The sequence below is a fragment of the Ornithodoros turicata genome, chromosome 1 (assembly GCF_037126465.1).
Source record: "Ornithodoros turicata isolate Travis chromosome 1, ASM3712646v1, whole genome shotgun sequence".
NCBI lineage: Eukaryota > Metazoa > Arthropoda > Arachnida > Ixodida > Argasidae > Ornithodoros > Ornithodoros turicata.
This window is the reverse complement of record NC_088201.1, coordinates 234,299,871-234,325,799: the sequence shown is the minus strand read 5'-3', so window position 1 is coordinate 234,325,799 and position 25,929 is coordinate 234,299,871. Positions and strand designations below refer to the sequence as shown.

The following is a 25,929-nucleotide window of genomic DNA, read 5'->3' as shown; positions in this document are numbered from 1 at the left end:
TTTTGCGTTTGTTTTGCGGTCCTCGTATTCCTGGAAGCTCACATAAAAAGACTGTATTGCCAACTGTATAAAAAGTTGAACGTGTACTGGCAGTCAGTTGAAAAGAATCTCTGTGTCATATCTCCTTGGGTAGTGAGATTTATCGGTAAGTTTCTGCTGGTTAAGATTTTCCTAGAAGACGCAAGCTAGGTGGTATGATGGTAGCGTCTCTTTGAGTTTAGGGACTTCAGGGACGCGGTCGAAAGGGTAGAGAGGATGTCGAGAAGCCCCCTAGTCCCTATCCCGGAGGTCGTCGAACTCGAGGAGAAGGTACAGGGGCAGTAACACCTTGCTGCATGTATTGAGCTATTATATTATCTCTGCAACTTATCCACCGGATCCTCATGGAGTCCTTTCTATTTCCATTACTCAATCCGCTGTTTGTACAAACAGTTCCTGTTATGAAAACGGGTCACCGCATGCCACAACCCGGTGTTCAGTGTGGCACACATACAGCTGTATACGCACGTGGTACAGGAAAGATATCAGACAGGCTGCGAGCTGCTTATGTCTTGAGGACTGTTGTTCCACGGGACACTCCCTCAATGGAGCCATGGCGTTCCTACGTTGGAGGTAATGCTTCTCAGTGGAGCAGGAGTTACTATGTGTGTCGCTGGAATGCCAATTCCAATGACGAACTCGTAGTTTTCTTGCGTCCCCAGGAGGATTAGTGTACACCGCCTAGAGAAGACATGAGAGTGCAGTAATAGGAAAAAGTCAAAGGCACAGACACAAGATGCAAACCATTTTTAGTCAATATAGGGTGTACAAGGGCAACATGAGGCCCGTATTGCCAGGATTTTTCCATTAATGGCTCCAACTGGGCAATCTGGGACCCATAGTGCCCAGTTTCGACCAATATGGGGGAAATCTTCGCGCAACAAGTACAATATTGGACGCGTATCGCCAATGATCAGCCAATATGGACCCAATATCGTGTGCTGCTTGGGAACAGAACAATGCAGTTCAAGGACTACAGTCTTAAAGCAAAGTTATTTCAAACACAAAGGGACTATCGGGTCCGGACGTATTTGTATGAGGCCGATACGGCAACAAAGAAAGGGGTAGTAGAGCGTGTCCCTTTACGTAAACATTACGCTACAGGAACGAGACAGGACGATCGAACGAACGCGACAGGAACGCGGTCGGACGACAAGGGAGCAGCGTTCAATTAAACTTCCGTTATACTCATACAGCACTAATGCGACAAGAGCAGAGACGAACGAAACGCAAAATCTTTTCCTTTGGAGGAGGTGGCAACAAACAACGTGAGCAGCAACTGCAGCTCGCTCTTGGAGAGAACGAGCTCACCTCTTGCGAAAATATCGGGTTGTCAAGCCACAGTGTGGTGTATGCGAAATAAACGTCGCTTCAAGCTGAACGCTGTGTCTGTGTCTTCCGTCTGTGTTCCTGTCGCGGCTGTGCACTATGGTAATGGTTCCGTACAATTCCTAGGTGTGACGTGCTTCTTCGTTATCCGAAACTGTTTCGGCTCTGATAAGATCTAGCTGCCTATCTGTGAAACACGGAGACGTCTTGCTGACACATGTTTCTTTCATTGCATCGACCATCGTAGCTTCCCTAACTCGACGATCCTGTTTATCTTTCGATCTTCGTAAAATGATTTGGTGTCGTGCAGCTGAGTTCTGCAACCACCGCTAATAATGTGGCTTGCCAGGTGTTACAGGAGGCAAGAACTGCTATCTGCGGGCATTTAGATACGGGTGTAATGGGTGTAACGTCCCAAGCAGCACAATGTACTGAAAGTCGAGTGCAATAGGGGTGGACGGTATGTGTCTTATCGATGTTCCTTAGTTTCACGAGTCTGTTCAAGGCCTTCCACCTACCCGTCCACCCCTATTGCACCCGACTTTCAGTACATTTTGCTGCTTGGGGTTGCTATTATGTGCTTCGTAACTCTATTTACAATTTATCGTACAATACTTCTCCTTCGTAACGTGTGCAGCGTTAATACGAAAACGCGCTTTTTTTCTAATACGGGCGAGTAAAAAGTAGCTCCATCCAGATACCACTATCCATTGTTACGTCATTTGAAGAATCGTAGCAAAGAATCGGACGCCAACGTGGAGGTACACATAACGTTCTGCTCTACACTCTTCAAAATGAACTTCGCCACATAGCACGCTCCTAGCCAAACATCATCCCGAACGACAACGTTCTCGTCCCCGATTTGTGGAAGCAGGAGCGCTAGGAACACTAGTCTTATTATGTTCCTGCCACTCGGTTACACCAGCTGTCATATCTCCCTGCATAGGTTACCTACTAGATGAAAATGGACAGCAACATGCTTGCCTCCAACTCATGCGGGTCTTAGTCACGGGTCCCTGTGGCGCAGAGGATAGCGCGTTGGACTTCTAATCCAGAGGTCGCGGGTTCGATCCCCGCCAGGGATGTACTTTTTATGAGAATATCGCTTGTAGAGTGCAAAACGACAGTATTTTGCCGCCATAATGATTACATAATAGGGTCCACCTCCCGTTATCAACAAATCTGGAGCGGGAGCGCTCCCAAAACGCAAATTTAATTGTACGACATGCCACAGATATCCTATGGATGTCCAGACCTTGTAGGGATGTCCCTAGGGTATTAATGGTTTGCTAGGCTGTCATTGGGGATGATGGTTGTCTAGCAGCGTTCTAAATGTGGTGAAGATGCGGACAAACCGGATTCATCTATACAAATCAATCAATCAATCAATCTATACAAAAGGTGTCATAGCCAACAAGTTTTGAGACGACACAGTCAGCGGGCTAGCTTGGCGCAGTTCATAGCTCCGTTAAACCTCAGTGTCCTTTCGATTAACAATCGCCCTGTGCCCTCTGATGCTCTCGTTTATTCATCTTCATCAAAGCGGTGGAATAAATCACTCCAGCCGCACGTTCTGGAAACTTCTCTTTGCGGCGCACCGCACACAAGGTACCTTCGCGTGTTCGTGACAATATGCCTGCGGCAGACAAAAGTTTAGACTTTGTACTTGACACCCTTTATTGGGCCGTCAGGAGCCCTGTGGTACCATTAGGCCTTTTTGTGGGGCCGTTTGGCCCACCTGACGGGCTGTGGGACAGCATTTGTCGGACCGCTCACAGCCTTGTTGGACCACTAGGAGTTGTTACTGTGGCGACAAGCTGCTTCCATGGTCCATCAAAATATTCTAATGGACCATTAGAATTTCTGGTGGAGTCTTGATGGATTTTTCGATCGGGAACCTTTTCATCCTATGCGTGATGCTGCGCACGATACGGTGTAGAGGCCGTTGGCGTTCACCGTACTTCTTTACCTTCTTCTTTTTCTTGTATTCACCCCGATTTCTTTTTATCCACCACTGTATTCAATCGCTCACGTAGTCCTCGGGAAAACTGGCATCCACGAGTCGTCCTAGTTGTTTAATGAAACGCATTCCAAATCGGTGGAGCTGACCAAGGTGGCAACAATTCCCGTTATCACGACCTTTGAGTGGTTAGAAGGGTACAGTTGGTTTCTCTTTCCTCTGCGATAAGAACCAGCGTAAATATTTCTTCCCTTTTTCGGGTTTTAGATCTAGAAATTGCATCATCCCACTTTTCAGGACGTTTACAGCCAAACGTCAGTCAGTACGGGTTCCTGTTGAATAGCCGTGTGATTTCTTCCCGGGCAAGGCCGATCCTTCCTACCACCAGTAAATCGCCATTCCTTTCAGACACGTACAGTGAAACCTCCCTGTCTTGGACACCCGCGGTGCAGCCGAAGTGTGTCCTGCTTAGGGAGGTGTCCGAGTTGCAGAATATGACGGAAACAACAACAAAAAAGGAAAATATCGCAGCTGTGTTGCTACGTTCCGCAGTGTAGCAGCTCCAGACCCTTTCACCATGAGATTGCCCTCAGTCCATCTTGTCCTTCTGTCATTGTAACTGCTTAGAGTATAGAGAATGACTTAATGGGCTCTTGTTATGATTAGGATGATATTGGAGAGGGACCCACCTAGTGGTACTTGTCCGGCTGATATACATAGAGCCCGCGGTAATCCGGAGACATTCGTTAACGCTCCCTACAGATCTCCGTTCGCTCGCTTGTGCCCAACTCATTCGCCACACTGAGCATAAGTGAGCATGAATGAGCATGCTCATGAGGGAGTTTTGCCGAGGTGTGGATGGAAGGTACGTGTGCAGAAGTGCAAGGAATGCTTCTTGGTTCACCGAGGTTCTCGACAGGAGTTTGGCCGTAACCAACTCGTCCAAGCGATGATCTGTAAAATATTAGATATAATCTACTCGACATCTAATGAACCACACTCATTCTCCCGTCCCTCAAGGCTGCCCACCGCTTACTCTACTTTGTTGATTTGAAACGGATATCCAGCCTCGATGACGTCCGGCTCCTTACCAATTAAGCCTGGAACTTGGTAGTGTTAAGCTAGTTTCCAAGCCACTACCACTCTCGTAGATCGATCTACTTTTTGTGCCTTCAGAGCAAAGAACGAGGCCACACGTTTCGTTGCCTTCGTCTTCTTGGATGTTCGAGGCGAAATTCATTTTTTTTTCTTTCCAAAAACAGCTTATATATTAAATAAACGCGGTTTAAATATTCGTAATCTCCGCAGCTAAGGAAGCCCCAGCGATGGTAGCAGAACCACGACGTAAACTACACTCTTAAAAATGAACTTCACCACATAGCACGCTCCTAGCCAACCATCACCCCGAATGACAACGTTCTCGCCCTCGATTTGTTGAAAACGGGAGGAGGAGCCTATTTTGTGCCATTATGCACGGCACAAAATAGGCTCCTCCTCCCGTTTTCAACAAATCAGGGGCGAGAACGTTGTCATTCGGGATGGTGGTTGGCTAGGAGCGTGCTATGTGGTGAAGTTCATTTTTAAGAGTGTAGGCACACGATAAGGATCGCAGTGCAGGCGTTTCTCTCCGAGTTCATCTGCTGCGCGTTCGCGCAGCGATATACAGAGTGAAAAGTCCTGAGCAAATACGTCGACCTTCGCTTACTAGTGTGAGGTCGGACGCGACCATGTTGTGCGGAGCACGGTGTTGCGACTCCTGCCTGTGTGATCCCCTCCGACGCTAACAAGAGAAACAACATTTCCCAAGTCGATCATAGAGTCTCCGTAGTCCGCGTACGCCGTCCCACCCTCCTTCCCGCCTGCCAGTCAGTCACGAAAGGGCCTCCGGCCGCTGCCCGACTGGACCAGTCCGCGACAGAGGTCGCTCATCGATTGGCCTTATTCGAGTGACATTTTTTTTTCGATTTCCAGAGAGGGAACTTTGTCATACTTAAAACATCCGCCAGGTCGCCACTAACCGACTCTTGTTTAGTGTTCTTTTTCTTTTTCTTTTTTTTCACAGTCTCAGGGTTTGCTACGAAAATCAATTATCACCAGCTCGCCTGCTTTCTCGGCGCTCTTTTCGTTATAAGCTTACTTTGTGTGTGTGTGTGGTTTCTGCTAACCTGATGACATATCGGTGCATCTCTGCAGCAGGTCCCAGCATGAATGTCTTGGCCCTCGCTTGTCTGCTTGTAGTCCTTCTCGCAGGTAAGTGAAGCGACACGTGTTCATTACTTTGCAGAACGGCATTTCTCGGATGTCCCGAACTTTCACGTTAGCGTGAGAACGTGATCGAAATGAACAGGTCATAACCTCAGACCCTTCGTGCTTTGAACAAAACAAAATAAAGAGAAGAAAACAGACCAGATTACGGAAGAGATACGAGGCGCACTCAAGCTGGTGGTGCACGTGGAAGGAGAATATCCTGAGACATCGAGACGAAAAATTGATTGTTCATATATCTTTTAATGTTTTTCAACGTTTTTACTTATATATATAGATATATATACTGCAGTTGACTTGAGTACATAATAGGGGCATTATGTAAAACCCCGAGACTAGGAAACACGACAGGACAGACACAACACGAAGTCTCTTGTGAGATTTCGTGTTGTGTTCCCTACACTCTTAAAAATGGACTTCACCACATAGCACGCTCCTAGCCAACCATGATCCCGAATGACAAGGTTCTCGCCCTTGATTTGTTGAAAACGGGAGGCGGAGCCTATTCTGTGCCGTGCATAATAGACACAAAATTGGCTCCGTCTCCCGTTTTCAAGAAATCAAGGGCGAGAACGTTGTCATTCGGGATAATGGTGGGCTACGAGCGTGCTATGTGGTGAAGTTCATTTTTAAGAGTGTAGGGAACACAACACGAAATCTCAAAAGAGACTTCGTGTTGTGTCTGTCCTGTCGTGTTCCCTAGACTCGGGGTTTTACATTATGCATCGTCTTCACCATCTCGCTTGCTTCCTAGCCATTTTTTCATTGTACATAATAGAGTTAACGACGTTCGCGATTGGGTTAATTGCGTTTAACATCGCAAATGACGTATTATACGCATTCTTTTTTCGGCGGCCGCCGAAAAAATCAACAAGAGCGCGTGTAATATTAGTTTTTGCCCTGAGCTGTCTCGATCCTTTCGCGCGAACAGGTTTTTCGGAAAGAATGAGACACTTATATTTCTGACGTAACGCTACCGCGAACGTAACGTTACGCCAAACGCTGGCGACCGATAACGCGTGCCCGACGCGGCTATCGCAACGACAATCCGACGATGAGCTTGCAACCCGTCAAGTCCTCATTCAGAGCGCCTCTCTCTGCTTCGAACTCTGTGAATTCGATCAGATCTTCCGTCGCCTTCTAGCTCAAATTAACAGGACAGTACTGTGGTGTCATGCAAGGTCTTCAAAGTGGTGCACATATACGGTGCATGAACACTATAAGGAAAAAAAGAGTCAAACGGGGAGTAAGCTACGTTTTCTGAGTTATACAGCCTGATGCCCTTCAAATTGAGCAAGGGCACATAATTACGTAGACTTTTGCATTCAGGAGACCATTCGCGAAGTTCAGTTACAATTTGTAGTCCTGGGGAGTAAATGTGTCGGGTTAGGGGACTAAAATGGGGACTAATTGCAATCTAGGGGAGTAATTTCAGCTTCTACTTCCCTAGATTGCAATTAGTCCCCATTTTAGTCCCCTAACCCGACACATTTACTCCCCAGGACTGCAAATTGTCACTGAATTCCGCGAATGGTCTCCCGAATGCAACAGTCTACGTAAATATGTGCCCTTGGTCAACGTCAAGGGCATAAGGCTGTATAACTCAGACAATGTAGCTATTTTCCAGCCACACAGAGTAAGAAACAGTTAGCGCAACTTTCTTCGGAGATTGTGCCCTATGTATGGCGCAAGATTTTATATCACTCGATATATCACGGTTGACGGTTTGCTACAAAGTATTTTCATGCATGCACACGAATTATGTACCTGGGACTCTTACAACAGCGCGTGAAATGCAGTCTCCACTCTGTGACATTCATTTACTCCCGTGCATTATCTCCCGAAAGGGACTTTTTTTGTGGCAATGCATTTAATCCCCAGAAGGAGTTGTAGCGGCATCCGCCGACGATGAAGAAGCGCGTGCTCCCGCCCACGCTCTCCACCCGGAGTTCATTCCATCCGCGGCCACCGGCCAATAAACATCTGCATTCCGCTACGCTCCTGGCCTATCCCTCTTAGCCGCGCTCACAAACTGGTGACTGGATGTCGCTTGCGCAAGCGTGCCCTCCCGCGCCCGACTATACTGCTTTGGCGCACGCACAAGCCTCGGACACCGATTTCCAAGCCCTCCAACAGTCGCCGCAGTCACTCAACCTCCAGCGCATTTCCTACCTCGACACACCGCGCGGGCTACTCTGCGACATGACGACGGGAACGCCGAGGCCCCTCGTCCCCCTCCCTTTCCGCCGACGTCTCTTCGACACCTTCCACGGACTCCACCACCCCGGTATCAACGCCACACAGCGGCTTAACGCCGCTCGCTTCGTTTGGCCTTCCATGAACCGGGACGTCCGTCAATGGGCCCGAACATGTCTGGCTTGTCAGCGCACGAAGGTGCAGCGGCACACAGTATCTCCAACACTGCCGTTTCCAACACCCGACGCCCGTTTCCGACATATACACCTGGACCTAGGGGGACCTCTGCCCACGTCGTCCGGCCACTCCTACCTACTCACAATCGTGGATCGTTTCACGCGCTGGCCGGAGGCAATACCCATCCAGGACATGACTGCCAGCACTGTCGTCCGCGCCTTTCTGCACAGTTGGGTGGCCCGTTTTGGTGCTCCAGCTGTTATTACTACGGACCGAGGGCGACAGTTTACTTCGCGACTTTTTGCTGACGTCTGCCGTTTTCTGGGAGCTCGCCACCACCAAACCACAGCCTACCATCCCTGCGCCAATGGGATCGTAGAGCGCCTCCACCGAACCCTCAAGAGCGCCCTCCGAGCCAATCCTTCTGACCAGTGGGTAGAGCGATTGCCCCTCATCATGCTGGGCATACGGTCCGCTACCCGGTCTGACTTCCCGCTCTCCCCTGCCGACCTGGTCTTCGGTGCCCCACTGCGTCTGCCCGGGCAATTCTTCGATGCAGCCTGCCTCCAGCAGCCGGCCCCCGATCCTCTCAACTTCGCCATCCGCTTGCAGGCTTATTGCACGGACTTACGGCCGCCTCCCACCCGCCCTTCGTCTGGACAAGTTTTTGTCCACCCTCAACTCGCCACAGCGACTCATGTTTTCTTGCGCCATGACGCCACGTGTAAGCCGCTGCAGCCCCCTTACGACGGCCCCTTCCTCGTCCACTCCCGCAGGGCAAGACGTTAACCATCCGCCTGCCCAACCGTCTGGAGGTTGTTTCAGTCGACCGTGTCAAGCCCGCTTTCCTCCTTCCTGACGACTCGAGCGACCCTCCGGCGCCGCATTCGCACTGCCTGAGCGCGCCTCCTCCTCGTTCTCCTGCCCGCCGCGTCAGCTGGGCGTCTGGTCCACCATCGGTCCGCACTGTTCCGCGGCGACCTCTGGTTCAGCGGGGGGGGCCCTTGTAGCGGCCTCCGCCGACGATGAAGAAGCGCGTGCTCCCGCCCACGCTCTCCACCCGGAGTTCATTCCATCCGCGGCCACCGGCCAATAAACATCTGCATTCCGCTACGCTCCTGGCCTATCCCTCTTAGCCGCGCTCACAAAGTAAAAGTACTCGATTTTTTCCTAGAGTGTAGAGATAAAAATCTTCCAACTTTTCCCGCGAACCCGGAGTTTGACGTCCGTGGAAAAGTGTGACCTTTGAAAAAAAAAAAGAAAAGTGTCCGCGCCGCTAGATTACCGACGTCATTGAGACACTACAACCCACAGCATTGGTGTCAATAAAATGACATTACCTGCCTTGAAAGTAACGTAGCAGTCGTGTACCGAATTCCCACGAAACGGTATATGTTTCGCGTGATATTCTCTACGTAAACATGTAACAGGTCAATGTATTGTGGGTTGAAGGTTGATGTAATTGAAAATATTCCGCGAGAAATGGAAATGTTGACCTGAACCCTGGTATGTAGAGAGGTACTTTCAAGGTTCTCTCTCCTTTGCTTACAGGATTTCCTGCTTCTGATGCGGGACCCCGCGGGCCTCGTTGCATCATGTAAGTTCTTTTAAGTGGCATTGTGCAGCGTACTGTTGTGGATACATTGGATGCTATCGTGAAAGCCATATCCCTGAGCAAATTATGCGGTAGCCCTTATGAAAAAAAAAGAAAAGATCTGGAACGGAATTATCCATGCATATCTGTACATCTGTACATACAGGTTTCTTGTTAGTGTGGAATCCTGAACGTCGGTCGTGTCGTCTTTGAAGACTGCACATAATAAGAGTCGATTCACACGATGCAACTTTTTGCTGCGATTCGCTCCAGCAACGGTTGCACGAATTGAAGTTGCAGAGAGTGGGTGCCTTTCACACAGTGAGCAACTCGCCGCGACCGAGTGTCGAACTAGAGTCACTGAATAGGGAGAACACTAGGAGTTCAGGAACGGGGTCTCTCGTTCCTTTCCATTCCGACGAATGGAGACTTGCGATAATTCCATTCCTTTCAATCCCTCGGAATGAAGAGGTATGGTGAGTTCGCACCCTTGGAATATGGCTTCGCAACCCAATTCTATTTCGTTAATAGGCGATTTCAGATATTGCTCTTGGGCTCCGCACGGGGGCCCACCGTCGCCCAAGTCACGTGCATCGCGCAATGCGTCGTGGGAAATGGTTTGCATTCGTGCTTGCCTGCCTGTTGCTCGAAAGAAGGAGGGAAAACCGAAACCGTTTACACCCTTCTTCTTCTGTCTGACTCGTGAAAACTAAATCCCAAGGTGCAGTGGGGCATTCGCAACACAGCGCTCTCTGGCGGGCCATCCATGCAATTTATGAAATCGTCTATTCACTCAATAAAAGCAAAGGACCGGTAACCATACCGGCACGTCCAGCAGCGCTGGAGGAGATCGACATTACCAAGCACGGAAAAAGCGCAAAGACGAGGTTATTTCACTCTCGACCGTGTGCAGTTGCGGTGCAAAGGGTGCGAGGGCAGAAATCAGCACGTTGAAACCAAAAACTGCCACTGGGGCACCCAGACCATTCCATTCCCATTCCTAGGACAGCTTCTGCCATTCCATTCCAATTCCAATCCGGGCTCTGCTAAACCTGGAATGATTCCGGAATCATTCCAACTCCGGAGTGGCAACTCTGCAACCGCGGTAGCGCAAATTGAGCGACGCCGGCGAGCAGGCAGCCACCATTGGTCCCGCGCGGCAGCGTCGCCTAGCAACGGGAGGGCAATCTCCTCCTCCTCCGTCGGAGAACAGCGCGCTATCGAGTCAGCTCGAAACCCAGGAAACTGGTTTTGGATGGAGGGGACTCAACATGGACGGCACGGACAGATGGACCACTTGACACGATCGTTCCAATCCCGGACACCGAACGGCAGCTCCGGTGCGGAAAAGGAAATGCGATACTATGTACCCCTATTCAGTGACTCTATGGGTGCGTTTTCTTATTCAACTCTGGCAACTCCGAGTTATTCTAGGCCGGCGAAAAATAGCCAGAGTGGAGGAAATGACGTCGTAACTCTGCGGCGAAAATTAGCCAGGGAGTAACAACTCCTCTCTACTCTGCTCAGATCAGGAAAAGATCTTCCCGGAACAGCACCCCAAGCGGTACTGCCCCGACGACCTTGTTATCGGCCGCGCGTTCAAAGACACGGCCCATGCAGGGGCGGACCGCGTTATCAAGGGGCCCTTCTCCAAATATGAAGGACCGGCTCCCTTTCGCTTCCCTCCACCGCGAAAGATCCTGGCCCAAAGGCGAAAGATCAATACGCGGATTTGAAGCGAGACCAGAGCATATCAGAAGGCAGAAGGCGGAAGGGAGCCTTCGACGGGACTGCTCTGAAGAAGGGTAGCCGTCGTTCTGACGGCACACACAAGATAGCAGACGACGATGCGTCGTCTGCTACCAACCGTCCTGCTGACAGACAATTTCGGTGCTCAATTTGCAAATGTAGGACTGGTTAAACTGACAGTTCGGTCTAAAACATAGGTCTGGGAAACACCGCCTTATGATTTCTAATATTCCTCACAACAACTGTGCAAAATATTTCAGAAGAAATCGTATTGCACGATTTATAATCGATTTTTTTCTATGCCGCAGTTGGCCCTGGGTAAAGGCGGCAGCGAGCTCTCGCGTGACGTGCATAAGAGCAATGCCGCACGTGATTTGCGCATGCCTGTTTGCGCGATAGTTGATTGTTGCGTGCTAGCATTTATCGATTATGACGTTTTTGAGTAGCAATCACGCGTTATGTAGACTAAAATGCAGAGTAGCGTCAATGTAAACACAGGTATCACGACGCAGCCTTCTGTTCAGTACACTCATAGACAAAAACACCTCTCTGCATTCCCAGCAACGGCGCTGTCCTCCGCTCCACTTTGTACATTGGGGACGTCATGCTCACATGACGGCTGACGTACATAGATGATCCTTGGGGCAAGGAGTATGCGAGGGAGAAAAATGAAACCAGATGTCCTCAGAGGAGTATTTTTTATTCGATATCTCGAAAACCACGCCATTTTGTGAGCTGAAAGTTTCCACGCAGCATGTAAGCCTCCGTGGCAGTTGGAAAAAATCAACTTCCGGTTTTCCCGGACTGTCCCTTTAAAAACTGTAGAACATTTTTAAATCTGCTAGAGTGCACGCATTTGCGGTAAGTTGTTAAAGAGACAGTGTGCCAGCACTTCCACATCGTCTCGCCCGTCAGGCCAGTCCACCATTTTAAGAGCACAGTAACTGTAGCCGTTCGAAAATTACGGTCAAAGGTGGTTACTCTGGAGTCACGTGATGATAAAGGTTCTGACGTCGATACCGCACTCCCGGCTACCCGGGTTGAATAAAAAAAAACGCACCCTATGTTGAACGAGCTCGTGAGAAAGTGTCATCAGCATTATGTTCGTCAAATTGCAGAAGAGATGAGAGCTTCAAAAATGCTGTTGGCGCTTTGCAATGACGTGTTCATGAGCCACATTCTTGTAAAATGGCTTACGCGAAAGACCAGCAAAGCTTCCATGCAGCTAGCGTGTTCTTCTGCCTGGGCTGCGGTATTTTCGTCTCGGAAGTCGCCCCCTCAGCCAGCGATCGCGACTTCGACGGTCGTATTCGGAGGAGCAGCCAAGTGATTGACAGGTTGCGGCTGAGGATTGCCAGAAAAGTTCCTTGCGTGCGCGGGGCCGGTGCTAGGGCTGTGCGGGGCCTGAGGCAAAGGCACATCGCGCACGCGCACTGTGCACCTTAGCGCAGGACGCCATCAATCGATCGCGGGAGAAATGTTCCTCTCGTTTGCAAGCAGCAGTTGACGGCCTTGAGCTCACCTTGACATCTTCGGGACGCACTGGTTGACAATTCATGGATTATCGCCCAACAATCACACACGCTTCTCTATCCCTCAGGGAGCATTATATTAGCCGGCTTTGATCCTCAAATGGGGCTGGTACCGGTGTGGCGCAAAAACAAGATGGCGCCCCTGCTCTCCCTTGGAACTCAGTGTCGGTACTCTGAAGCTTATGTAGTGACTCTAGCCGCGGGAAGGGAGAGTCTCCACTATCGTAGAAATATACGGGTGCGCTAAGCAGAATTGAGACGACAACGGGCTGCAGTGACCTAGCTTTGATCGTCATAACGAACCCTGAGATTGGGGGAAAAAACACACACACACTAAACAGGAGTCTCAAAGGAGAAGTCTCAAAAAGGAATCTCTCTGTCCGGTTTAGTGTGTTTTTTTTTCAGTCTCAGGGCTCGTTATGAAGATCAATTATCACCAGCTCGCCTGCTTTATCGCCGCTCTTTACGTTTTTTTTTGTTTTTTACTTAGCTTTCTTTGATCTCTTTTGTATTCGACAAAACAGAAGAAAAGAGCGTGTACCCTTGAGCACAAAAAAAAAAAAGAAAAGGTAAGGGGAGTACGACTTTTATGAGTACTTTATGCGCAGTACAAAGTGCGCAATTTGAAATGTGTCAAGTAAAGTTCAAGTACTCAGAAATGTACTTAAAGTAGTACTGGAGTACCTGGTAACTTCAAGTACTACCCATCGCCGCTACGTTAACGACCTTCCCTTAGCGTAGGAAACCTGCGCGTTCTGTAATATTTATCTTTACTTTTACAGCCGATATCCGGCAACGGACGGCCCTGGACGTTCTGGTACGTACCTAGGGAACAGCCCACGTTACTCACAAATACTCGGGACGGGGGGGTAATGTCTTCATCGGTGCCCTGTTGTTGGCCACACAGAAACTGCGTCCCCATTCCTATAGCAAACAATAAAAGGTGTGGAGGAGGTGAAGCTGTTGCAAAATTTGGAGATGGTAAAACGCTGAATTGTATTGTATTTGCAACTGTAGGAATCGTTTACCGAACTGAGGTGTCCGTAGTTCGGGTCACCACATCGAGTCCCGACCTGCGATGACGGTATGCCACGGAGAGACGATGACGGTGGCCTTGTCTCCATGGCCGCGCCGATGGAACAGATGCCGATGCTCTAGGCGCGTGGGCATCTTCGTCGTTGTCCACGGCTCGCTACAAAGGGGGAAAAAAAGACAAGGATGGACGGTGAGGGGTGGAGATACGCAGGTACTCGAGCAGGTACTGAATGTCGCTGCAATCACGATCACGCTTTCAGTACCGGCATGGCAACGTCTGACTTACAAACATATGCTATACGTGCAGCCAGAGACCTCCGGCTATTTTTCCCCAGTATATATATATATATATATATATATATATATACTCATAGAACGATGCGACAGCACCAGAGGCAGCACCAATTTCAAACACGTCTAGCGTCATTTATTTATTTATTTATTTAATGGCTTCCCCCTTTATATATATATATATATATATACTTGGTGAATGGGGTTCGGACGACCGCGAATATATGTAGCTGAAATGAAAATTGAAACACAGACTACGAAGGTACGGGAAGTAAGAAAAAAGGGGAGAATTTATTTACATTTAAGATACTTGGAATGCTAAAGAGGGCACGATCAAATTGTAAACTTGTGCTCAACGTGCAGCTACAGAGCTTCGGCTATTTTTCCTTTGTATATGTACTTGCTGGCTTGCACTGCGGCCTCCACAGGTGACGCCGTCACCGTGGAACATTGACGTCTCGCCGAGACGCACTGTTGCGCCGATCCAAGATCGTGTCACTTCCCTGCGCCAGGCTGACGAGGTCCAAGTACACCGAAACAGCTGTCCTTGGCTGGGAGGGCACGAGGGCAGGAGGGCACTGAGCCGCTGGGAAGGAAAGCCTGACTGCAGGATAAAAACCTTCCGACGCCATCCACTCAAACGTTGCCTGCCTGCGTACTGTTGATGAGGCCCAACAAGGCCGAAACAGCTGTCCAGTACTGGCATGGCGACGTTTGAGTTACACACATATGCTATACGTGCAGCCAAAGAGCTCCAGCTATTTTTATTTTATTTTATACTTCACTGGCTTTGCACTGGGCTTTCAGTGAATGAGCTATCTCACCCTGACAGGAGGAATCACGTGTTACGTGACCTTCTGACACCATCCACTCAAACGTTGCCTGCCTGCGTACTGTTGATTAGGCCCAACAAGGCCGAAACAGCTGTCCAGCACTGGCATGGCGACGTTTGAGTTACAAACATATGCTATACGTGCAGCCAAAGAGCTCCAGCTATTTTTATTTTATTTTATACTTCACTGGCTTTGCACTGGGCTTTCAGTGAGTGAGCTATCTCACCCTGACGGGAGGAATCACGTGTTACGTGACCTTCTGACGCCATCCACTCAAACGTTGCCTGCCTGCGTACTGTTGATGAGGCCCAACAAGGCCGAAACAGCTGTCCAGTACTGGCATGGCGACGTTTGAGTTACACACATATGCTATACGTGCAGCCAAAGAGCTCCAGCTATTTTTATTTTATTTTATACTTCACTGGCTTTGCACTGGGCTTTCAGTGAATGAGCTATCTCACCCTGACAGGAGGAATCACGTGTTACGTGACCTTCTGACACCATCCACTCAAACGTTGCCTGCCTGCGTACTGTTGATTAGGCCCAACAAGGCCGAAACAGCTGTCCAGCACTGGCATGGCGACGTTTGAGTTACAAACATATGCTATACGTGCAGCCAAAGAGCTCCAGCTATTTTTATTTTATTTTATACTTCACTGGCTTTGCACTGGGCTTTCAGTGAGTGAGCTATCTCACCCTGACGGGAGGAATCACGTGTTACGTGACCTTCTGACGCCATCCACTCAAACGTTGCCTGCCTGCGTACTGTTGATGAGGCCCAACAAGGCCGAAACAGCTGTCCAGTACTGGCATGGCGACGTTTGAGTTACACACATATGCTATACGTGCAGCCAAAGAGCTCCAGCTATTTTTATTTTATTTTATACTTCACTGGCTTTGCACTGGGCTTTCAGTGAGTGAGCTATCTCACCCTGACGGGAGGAATCACGTGTTACGTGACCTTCTGACGCCATCCACTCAAACGTTGCCTGCCTGCGTACTGTTGATGAGGCCCACCAAGGCCGAAACAGCTGTCCAGTACTGGCATGGCGACGTTTGAGTTACACACATATGCTATACGTGCAGCCAAAGAGCTCCAGCTATTTTTATTTTATTTTATACTTCACTGGCTTTGCACTGGGCTTTCAGTGAATGAGCTATCTCACCCTGACGGGAGGAATCACGTGTTACGTGTCCTTCTGACACCATCCACTCAAACGTTGCCTGCCTGCGTACTGTTGATGAGGCCCAACAAGGCCGAAACAGCTGTCCAGTACTGGCATGGCGACGTTTGAGTTACAAACATATGCTATACGTGCAGCCAAAGAGCTCCAGCTATTTTTATTTTATTTTATACTTCACTGGCTTTGCACTGGGCTTTCAGTGAGTGAGCTATCTCACCCTGACGGGAGGAATCACGTGTTACGTGACCTTCTGACGCCATCCACTCAAACGTTGCCTGCCTGCGTACTGTTGATGAGGCCCACCAAGGCCGAAACAGCTGTCCAGTACTGGCATGGCGACGTTTGAGTTACACACATATGCTATACGTGCAGCCAAAGAGCTCCAGCTATTTTTATTTTATTTTATACTTCACTGGCTTTGCACTGGGCTTTCAGTGAATGAGCTATCTCACCCTGACGGGAGGAATCACGTGTTACGTGTCCTTCTGACACCATCCACTCAAACGTTGCCTGCCTGCGTACTGTTGATGAGGCCCAACAAGGCCGAAACAGCTGTCCAGTACTGGCATGGCGACGTTTGAGTTACAAACATATGCTATACGTGCAGCCAAAGAGCTCCGGCTGTTTTTTTTATTTTATACTTCACTGGCTTTGCACTGGGCTTTCAGTGAGTGAGCTATCTCACTCTGACGGGAGGAATCACGTGTTACGTGTCCTTCTGACACCATCCACTCAAACGTTGCCTGCCTGCGTACTGTTGATGAGGCCCAACAAGGCCGAAAGAGCTATCCAGTACTGGCATGGCGACGTTTGAGTTACAAACATATGCTATACGTGCAGCCAAAGAGCTCCGTCTATCTTTTTATTATATATATATATATATATATATATATATATATATATATATACATATACATGTACATAGATACTCATGGAACGATACGAGGGGTCACTCAGCGAGCGTATATGTAATACGTAATTTTGAATAACAAACACGTCTAGTGTCATCTACTTGTTTATTTTATGCCTTTTTTCCTGCATTATACATATATATATATACACATAGTATTATATAGTATATATTATATATATGTTTACAGTTTGACCGTGCACTCCCAGCCAAGTAGAGCTGTTTCGTCCTACTTGGGACTCGTCAGCCCGGCGTAGAGAAGTGACACGGTCTTGGGTCGCGTCTCGGCGAGACGTCAATGTTCCACGGTGACGGCGCTACCTGTGGAGGTCGCAGTGCGAGCTAGCAAGTACATATACAAAGGGAAAATAGCCGAGGCTCTGTATCTGCACGTTGAGCATATGTTTACAGTTTGACCGTGCACAGCTGTACTTGGCTGGGAGTGCACGGTCAAACTGCAAACATATGCTCAACGTGCAGATACAGAGCCTCGGCTATTTTCCCTTTGAATATATATATATATATATAGGCCGACGAGTCGCAAACACGGCGAAACACGTGTCCTCTGGTGCTGTCGCATCGTTCCATGAGTATCTGTTTCTCTGCGTGCAGCCATAGAAGCCATGTTAATCTGTAAGTTTGAATTTCAAACACGTCTAGTATCATTTATTTGTTTCTTTAATGGCTTTTTTTCCTGCATTATATATATATATATATATATATATATATACTGGAAAAATACACAGCCTCGAGGAACGATTTTTTCCTTCATTATATTTCCATACATATATTTTTTTTTTCTTTTTGGAATCCTTGTAAAGTCTCCCTGTAGCGTATTTTGTCAGCATAAGCCATACGCTACTTCGGCGACACGCTAGCCCACTTCTCGTTAGTTTAAGTAAATCTCAAACGTCAAGTACATTAAGTACACTGAAATTGAAATCTTAGCGCGTTTTCTTAACGCGGGATCGTCAGCACGTGAAGTGGTCTACAGCACGGGATTCAAAACCTTGCAGGTCTACGGTGCATATAATAGTGAAGATGTGCTTACTTTTCCAACCCAGAGTTTTGCCGCCACTGGCGGAGTGTGACCTGTCAGAAAAAGAAAGTTGTCCGTGCCGCTAAATTACCGACATCTTTGACACATTAGAACCTACAGCCTTGGTGTCAGCGGAAGGACGCGTCTAGCAGACGCCGGTGTAACACCAACTGTCAAGTGTTATTCCATTCCATTCCGTTCTGTGTTATTCCGTTACCTTGAAAAATGTACCATTGTGGCTGAAGTGTAATGGATAACCAGGAAGCGCGTTATGTTTCGCGCGACATGCCACTTTAAACTGAAACACTCCCCTATGGGTGTAAATGACTTGTCCTATAACTCACATCACTTTTTACGCCGTATGGTCTGGAACACCCCTTTTAGAGGGTGTATTCTGCGTAAAACACCCTTTGAAAGGGTGCTTTTCCTTGGAAATGCCTTCTTTTCCACCCTTCATACACCCTTTTAGGAGGGTGTAAGATTGTTAAACACCCTCCGATAAAGGCCGTATAAAGGGTGCAAAAGACGGCATTTTAAACACCCTTTTAGGAAGCTGTAAGATTGTTAAACACCCTCCTAAAAGGGTGTATAAAGGGTGCAAAGGACGGCATTTTCAAGGAAAAGCACCCTTTCAAAGGGTGTTTTACACAGAATACACCCTCTTAAAAGGGTGTTCCAGACCATACGGTGTAAAAAGTGGTGTTAGTCCTAGGACAAGCCATTTACACCGGTAAGGGTGTTTTTTCAGTTTACAGTGTGATAGGGAAACATGTAATAGATCGACGTATTATGGGTTGATGATTGATGTAATGGAAATATATTGCGGGGGAAGTGCAAATGCTGATCTGATCCCCTGGGTATAGATACACATTCAATGGCCTCTGTCACTTGTTTACAGGACTCCATGCTGCTCGTTGCATTATGTAAGTGCTTTTAAGTGCCATTGTTGAGTGTATTATTGTGGATACGTGTCTGCTGTGGTCTGCGTCCGCGAGTTCTCATTGATTACGTCGTTTACATACTCGTTCTGCCCCGTGTTTGAATGAGAGAGTGAGTGAAAAATATGTAAGTGAGAAGGGGGAAAGCGCGGTTGGGCTTGTCCGTCCCCCGTATACATGAGCCACTCTAGCTCGAGAGAAAATTCGTGATGGTGTGGTGTAACGGTTGGTGGGTGGTGAGTGGTGTGGTTGTAACGGTGGTGGTGTGCTATATGACCCGAAATTAGAAGAGCCAGGTTCGACTCCTGGTACCTCGTGTTTTCTTGAATTCTACAACGTGATATGTTCAATTATGCGTGCACAGGCTCTCGTGTTTCAGCTGGATCAAACCCATGCGCACCTGGTGGTGATGCCCCAAAGATCTACGACTTATCGAACCATTTATATTGTGCATTACTGCGATTTACGATTATACTATATCATGTACCATGAATGATTTATGCGCACCAGAGAGGTCAAGATTTCTTTCATCTATTATGCAGGTTCTGGTTCTTTTTATTCACTAGTTACATGAAAATCAGGAGGAAATAAGACTGTGAGGGCATGCCCTGTAATGCAGTCTTTGCATACTGAAAAAAAAACAAAAAAAAGCTAGCTACTTTGTGGGGAGAATTGTGTTCAGCGGAGCGTGTACGCTATCAATTCAAGAGGGACTAGCGCATGTCAGCACAGAAAAAATAGGGAAATACAGAACTATGAAAGACTATAACACAGCAATTAGACATATAACTAAGCAACTTCAAAACGACAGCAAAGTTTGTAGAGCAAATTTAAATGAAAAAGAAATGCGAACGGTGTAAACACTAACAAATTCAAATTCAAAAGGGGCTAGCACATGTCAGTACAGCAAAATAGATAAATACAAAACGATGTCGATCCTTATACACACAACAATTAGACATAACAAAGCAACTTCAAAAGGTAGCGAGGCATGATAGGTCACGCCTTTCTCAATATTATTTTAAATGTATTCCCTCAGTATGTTACCATCTGGATGTTCTATAAGTTGTCTTCATTGTTTTCCAGCTATCCGACACTGCCACCTTTGCCCGGACGTTCTGGTGTGTACCTATAGGCCTTGTCGCGTTACTCTCAAAGCACTAGTCTCCGAGCGCCTGTTAGCCTCGTTCCCAGCCACGACACAACAGGGGTGGACTGCCAAAATCGCTCTTTCCATTGGGATGAATACTGGTGGCCGCCGTCTGTAACGAATATGACTGACGATAACGTCAACATTCCATAGAACTAGTCATCCGGTAAACATCTGAGTAGTGTATTAACGTTCCAAAGATCAAGGGAAAAGAAGATTGTTTGCTTCCGCGTGTGATATGCACAGTTGATCACGTGAGAAGTGCTGGCCGTTGCGATATCTGTTCTACACCGGTTGCCGAGCCGGAGAAAATGAACGGGCACGGAATGAACACGAACGGGCACGAAAATGGACGAAAAAACACACGGGGAAAATGGAGGAACTCGAAAAATGGCAGTCCACACGTGCACAGTTCCTGTGACTACCACGGGGTGGCAGCACTAATGGCGGCGCCCATTCCTTGGATTGCTTTTTTGTGTATAGGGAACAACACACGTTACTGGCAGCTACTCGCTACGCTCATTCTTGAAAGTAGCTCCCAGTGATTTATCCAGTTCCCCCTACACCCCCTAACACACCCAAATGTTCATTGAACACCCCACTAACTTTTTCACCAGTGTACCCCCCCTACAGGGGGCGCGGGCTTGCGATTTCAGCTTCAGGCACATGTTGGGAATGATATGTTAAGCTGTAATGATGTAACTACACCATGAAGAATAACCTTCACCACATAGCACGCTCCTAGCAAACCATCATCCCCAATGACAGCGTTCTCGCCCCTGATTTGTTGAAAACGGTAGGCGGAGCCTATTCTCTGCCGTGCATAATGAGCACGAAATAGGCTCCGCCTTTCGTTTTCAACAAATCTAGGGCGAGAAAGCTGAAAAAAAAAGCGAGGTGCTGGAAAAAAAATGACGGGATGATTATTGTGCGCTCTTAAAAATGAACTTCACCACATAGCACGCTCCTAGCAAACCATCATCCCCAATGACAGCGTTCTCGCCCTTGATTTGTTGAAAACGGTAGGCGGAGCCTATTCCGTGCCGCGCATAATGAGCACAAAATAGGCTCCTGCCTCCCGTGTTCGACAAATGTAGGGCGAGAACGTTGTCATTCGGGATGATGGTTGGCTAGGAGCGCGCTATGTGGTGAAGTTCATTTTTAAGAGCGCACAATAATCATCCCCCCCCCCATTTTTTTCCAACACCTCTCCATGCTTGCGATTCTGGATAAACCACTGGTCGCTCCAGTCACAATCACGCTTTTTTCAACCGCCGCAACCAATGAGAACAGCCGCTGTGAGCCGCGCAGCAGCCGCGTAGGCATTCTGTGTTTGACATTGCCTGCTATGACACGGCTTAGGCAGACGATTTTGAGAACCAACAACAACAACAATGTTGAGAACTTTAATTATTAGCGTAGTGAAAAAAAATGTTGATGAGGTATCGAGCACGTCTTCTTTAGCACGAGTGGAGACGTCGGAAGAGCTGTTAGGCTTGCAAAGTTACCGGAAAAATGTCCTACTGAAGCAGAGTAGAAATGGTCCGTTCTAATTCTGTCACAAGAATTTCAGACAAAATTTACGCAACATTTCTGTGTGCATAAAAACATAGAACACATAACTATGTTAGTGACCGGTCCCTTCCATTTCTACTCTAATTCCCGTTCTACTTTTTTTGTGTCTCTTTCTACTTATCATCATCATGTTATCAACAACATATTATCAACGATATCAATCACGTTATCAACAATGTTCTCAAGCGCGTCATCAGTGGCCTCTTCCGCGCATCCGGAGCGTAGCTTCTCCCTCTCGACAAACACCCCCAAGCACGAGTGGGATAGCCCACAACGCTCTTTCCCTATAGCTCTACATAACGCCGACAGTGTCGCTCTCCAACCGCTCTGCCAGCCGTGGGCCGCGTTCAAGTTAACGTTGCAAAGGGCTGTACAACAGTATTTATCCAAGATGCCGCAATTTTACGATGTAATGCTCTTCTCACAGGGGGGGTCTTCGATGCTCCTTCAAACCCTACAACTCTCATAAGATCTAGAAACCGAAAAAGGGGGTGGGCGTAGATACGGTAGGCCTAGCGTGTTACGAAGGCTGTCTCCTACGAGTTCCCTGCGCCGGTCTTCCACGTCGCAGCACAACCGTACGCTGTCCGTTCCTTACGGGATGAGGCAAAATCCAAGCGCACACACTCTAAGAAAAAAAGGAGTACTTTTACTCCTTTTGGGGAGCAATTGCATTGCACAAAAAATAGTCCCTTTCGGGAGTAAATGCACGGGAGTAAATGAATGTCACAGAGTGAAGACCGCATTTCACGCGCTGTTGTAAGAGTCCCAGGTACATAATTGGTGCGCATGCATGAAAATACTTTGAAGCAAACCGTCAACGGTGATATATCGAGTGATATAAAATCTTGCGCCATACTAGGGCACAATTTGCGAAGAAAGATGCGCTAACTGTTTCTTACTCTGTGTGGCTGGAAAATTGCTACGTTGTCTGAGTTATACAGCCTTATGTCGTTCAAATTGACCAAGGGCACATATTTACGTGGACTGTTGCATTCAGGAGACCATTCGCGAAGTTTAGTGACAATTTGCAGTCCTGGGGAGTAAATGTCGGGACTAAATGTTGGGTTAGGGGACTAAAATGGGGAGTAATTGCAGACTAGGGGAGTGGAAGCTGCAATTACTCCCCGTTTTACTCCTTTTTTTTCTTAGAGTGCACGTCAGAACACACCAAACAAACACACTTCGCACATGGGGCCCAGCGCAAGCAAGCATGTCTGGGACTGGATTGGATGCCTCGGCGCCGAGGGCGCCTGGGAAACAGAATTGTAAACGCGCAGCGATCACAAAGCATCTCGCCTGTCGCAACCTGTGAGGCGTTTGACACGAAAGCAGGGACCCTGGCGTCACTTCCGCAAGTTAACGCAGCAAGTTACCGGTGATCTAGTTAGCGGAACGGTTTGGTTAGGTGACTCTCATGTATATCTTCAGCAGGTTTGGGAAAAATTCAACCTGACACCGTCCAGGGTGGATTCGAATATGGCAGGCAGCTTATCTCAGCTTGTTTCCGGGAAGATTTTTTCCTAAAAGCTTATCTCTCTATTACCATATCTACCCCCGTGGGACGCCTCCGGGGCTTATCGCCGGAAGGAGGTCTCGCCTCTGTACAGCTCACTGGCTCTCCCTCATTACATTCTCTCCCAGCTTATCTTCCCTCCTTACTCCTTGGGATGTGGATGCCTGAAACCAATCGACACCGAAAAAGCGCCACCACGCGCAAAGTGGGGCAATTTGTTATAGAGTGTTCTATGAGACGAATGCAACTTTTTTTTTTTCAAATCCGGGTCCGAATCCATGAAAGGTTCTACGAGTCTACGAATCTTTCAAATCCTTAACAAAAAAAAAAAAAAAAGAAAAACGTCAAGTGAAAGGTGTTCCAATGCAGAATATTATGCCTTCGTTTAATGAAAAACGAATTAAATGCTGCTCCAGTTTCAGGAGAAAATATGCCCCTTATAGTTCTTCTACGACGTAATTTATTTAACATGTTGTTCATCGACTGTGAGAAATGCATCAATTCTCGAGTCCGAATTATTTCCCTAAAAAAATAAGCAACGATGAAACGCCAAACCAGGTTAATTTTAAACTTATATAATGTAACACTTCCTGTCTGAACTCGTTCAGTCCAGAGCCATGCAAACAAACCAACAAACAAGAAAACACCTGTCAGCCAATGAGGTTTCTCGGCGGATTCCGGAGGCGCCATTTTGAAAAACAAGCAAACAAACGGGGTCGGTCAATTAGAAAGATTCGGTTCGCCGTTTTGGACACCCGGGGGTTTCGAATTCGCGGATCTCGAATCTCGAACTCCGGAAATTGTTGTCTGTTGTTTAATTCCCTGCCTCGGGCTGCATCCTTGTCATCTCGAATCCCTGTCTAGGATTCGAGGATTGTGTGGATTCGAGGATACGGTTGGCATATCCCTAGTTAATAGCTCTAACGCCTAATACACTTTCAGATCTTGACACACTCTTAGTGCCCGCACGCCCGTCTACACTGTCCCCGACATAGAGATGCGAAGCCCCAGAAAAGAAAAGAAAAAAAACACCGAAAATTTTGGGAAAAAAAAACAGTCTTTCTTCGGGTTTTTAACTCGTCTCCGGAAAAATTGCCCAAAATCTCCAGGCGATAAAATTCAAAAATGTAAATTTTCGTGCCTACGATGCGTTCCAACCCGCCAACAGTGCCATAGGTGCCTCTAATCTGCCAACAACCACCAACTTAGAGCTCCGTCTGGCCGCTCCAAGCGATCGCCATCGCGTTCACATAATGTCGGAGTTCTGGTCGGAGTTCACGGGTTGTTCCAATTACCTATCGCTGAGTAGACAGCAGTCTCATGGGATGCTGTGCTCCGCATTTTTTGCCTAGAGGGTGAACACTACTAAAGTTTCTAGCTCATTGTGTGCTGTGGCTTGGCCGGCAATGCTTCGACTCAGCAGTAACCGCGTTTGTTTCCATTTTTTCCCATTTTTCGGGGAAAAAAACCCGAAAGAACCGTTTTTTTTTTTCGAGCTATTCAAAATTTCCTGAAATTTTGCATCTCTACCCCGACATCCCTGCACTGCAGGTTTTCATGGAGTCCAGAAGTTTTCATGAAGGTTTTTTTTCCTGAAGGTTCCAGGTTTTCATGAAGTGGTTGACGTCATCTCTGTTTGTTGCAGGGTGGAATCGCCGTAGGTGGCTTGCCGCGCTGAAGGCCCGCTGCGCAAAACCAGAACCCAAAGTGAAGCCGCAGTTTTGTGAGAAACTACGGGAACTGTTGACAAAAATAAAGCATTGAAACCTTCTAGAGTTGTTCTGGTGCAATAACTGCCAGCCACGCATGGGCATAAATACATTGTTTGAGTATTTAAATATAAATACAAAATACTTTATTGAATGGGGTATTTAAATACTCTTCATTAATACTTTTCAATATGAGTACTTCAATACAAAATATAAAATACAGTAGTAAAATACCGTAACTACTACCATAAATACCGTGAGGAGGATGTCATCTGGAATTACAGAAATAACGACAATCATAACAACAAATCAGCAAGGGACAATAGCATTTACTTATTAGATTATCACGGCAACTTTAATATTAGAAATTTATCGAAGACTGCATCTTTCAGAATCAGATTCGCGAGGGAGAACAGCATCTCCACAGATGCCGATGAACAAAGGCTTGTATTAAATTTGGAGAAGATGCTTCGTACAACAAGATAGTTGGGCAGTCGCTATCATTGTCCGCAACAACAGCGAAAAACTTGCCGCAAAAAAAAAAATGGTTTGTCGCATGCATGCTAGCTGAAACAATGCGCCCCAAACTCTCCCTTCTTCCCGAAAGGTCAAATGCACGGCAACTTTAAGACATATGAGTCAGTATACTCCGTATTTAGAAGTATTCGCAAGAATAAATACCCAAAATTGGTATTTAAGTATAATTATAAATATATTTTTCGAGCCTGTATTTAAATAGAAAATATAAGTACGTGTATTTACATTTTAAATAGTATTTTTTAATTACAATGTATTTAAATACTGCCCATGCCTGCTGCCAGCCTTGCAACGTCGTGTCGTGTGCAACGTCTCCGCATCATATGCTTTCCGCACCAATTTGTTATCTCTCCCAGCCTATGGCTGTTCTT

At 47.4% G+C, this 25,929-nt stretch overlaps 1 protein-coding gene and 1 non-coding gene across 2 annotated transcripts; both read left to right on the top strand.

Moving 5' to 3' along the window:
* LOC135379103 (uncharacterized) lies at nt 1–25,083 on the top strand. Its single transcript, XM_064612358.1, has 7 exons — nt 1–145; nt 5,522–5,578; nt 9,518–9,563; nt 13,624–13,658; nt 19,032–19,056; nt 20,158–20,192; nt 24,958–25,083. Exons 2-7 carry the CDS (start codon nt 5,533–5,535, stop codon nt 25,074–25,076), a joined length of 306 nt encoding a protein of 101 aa, XP_064468428.1. The 5' UTR covers nt 1–145; nt 5,522–5,532; the 3' UTR covers nt 25,077–25,083.
* On the top strand, nt 2,381–2,453 carry Trnar-ucu (transfer RNA arginine (anticodon UCU)). Its single transcript has one exon. It is a non-coding gene; the product is annotated as a tRNA-Arg (tRNA).
* Nucleotides 25,084–25,929: the final 846 nt, after the last annotated feature.

Coding starts and splice junctions, on each gene's coding strand:
- LOC135379103 (XM_064612358.1), top strand. CDS start 5,533: ATGAATGTCTTGGCCCTCGCTTGTCTGCTTGTAGTCCTTCTCGCAG. Junction 9,564..13,623: donor CGCGGGCCTCGTTGCATCAT/GTAAGTTCTTTT, acceptor TTACTTTTACAG/CCGATATCCGGCAACGGACG. Junction 13,659..19,031: donor GGACGGCCCTGGACGTTCTG/GTACGTACCTAG, acceptor ACTTGTTTACAG/GACTCCATGCTGCTCGTTGC.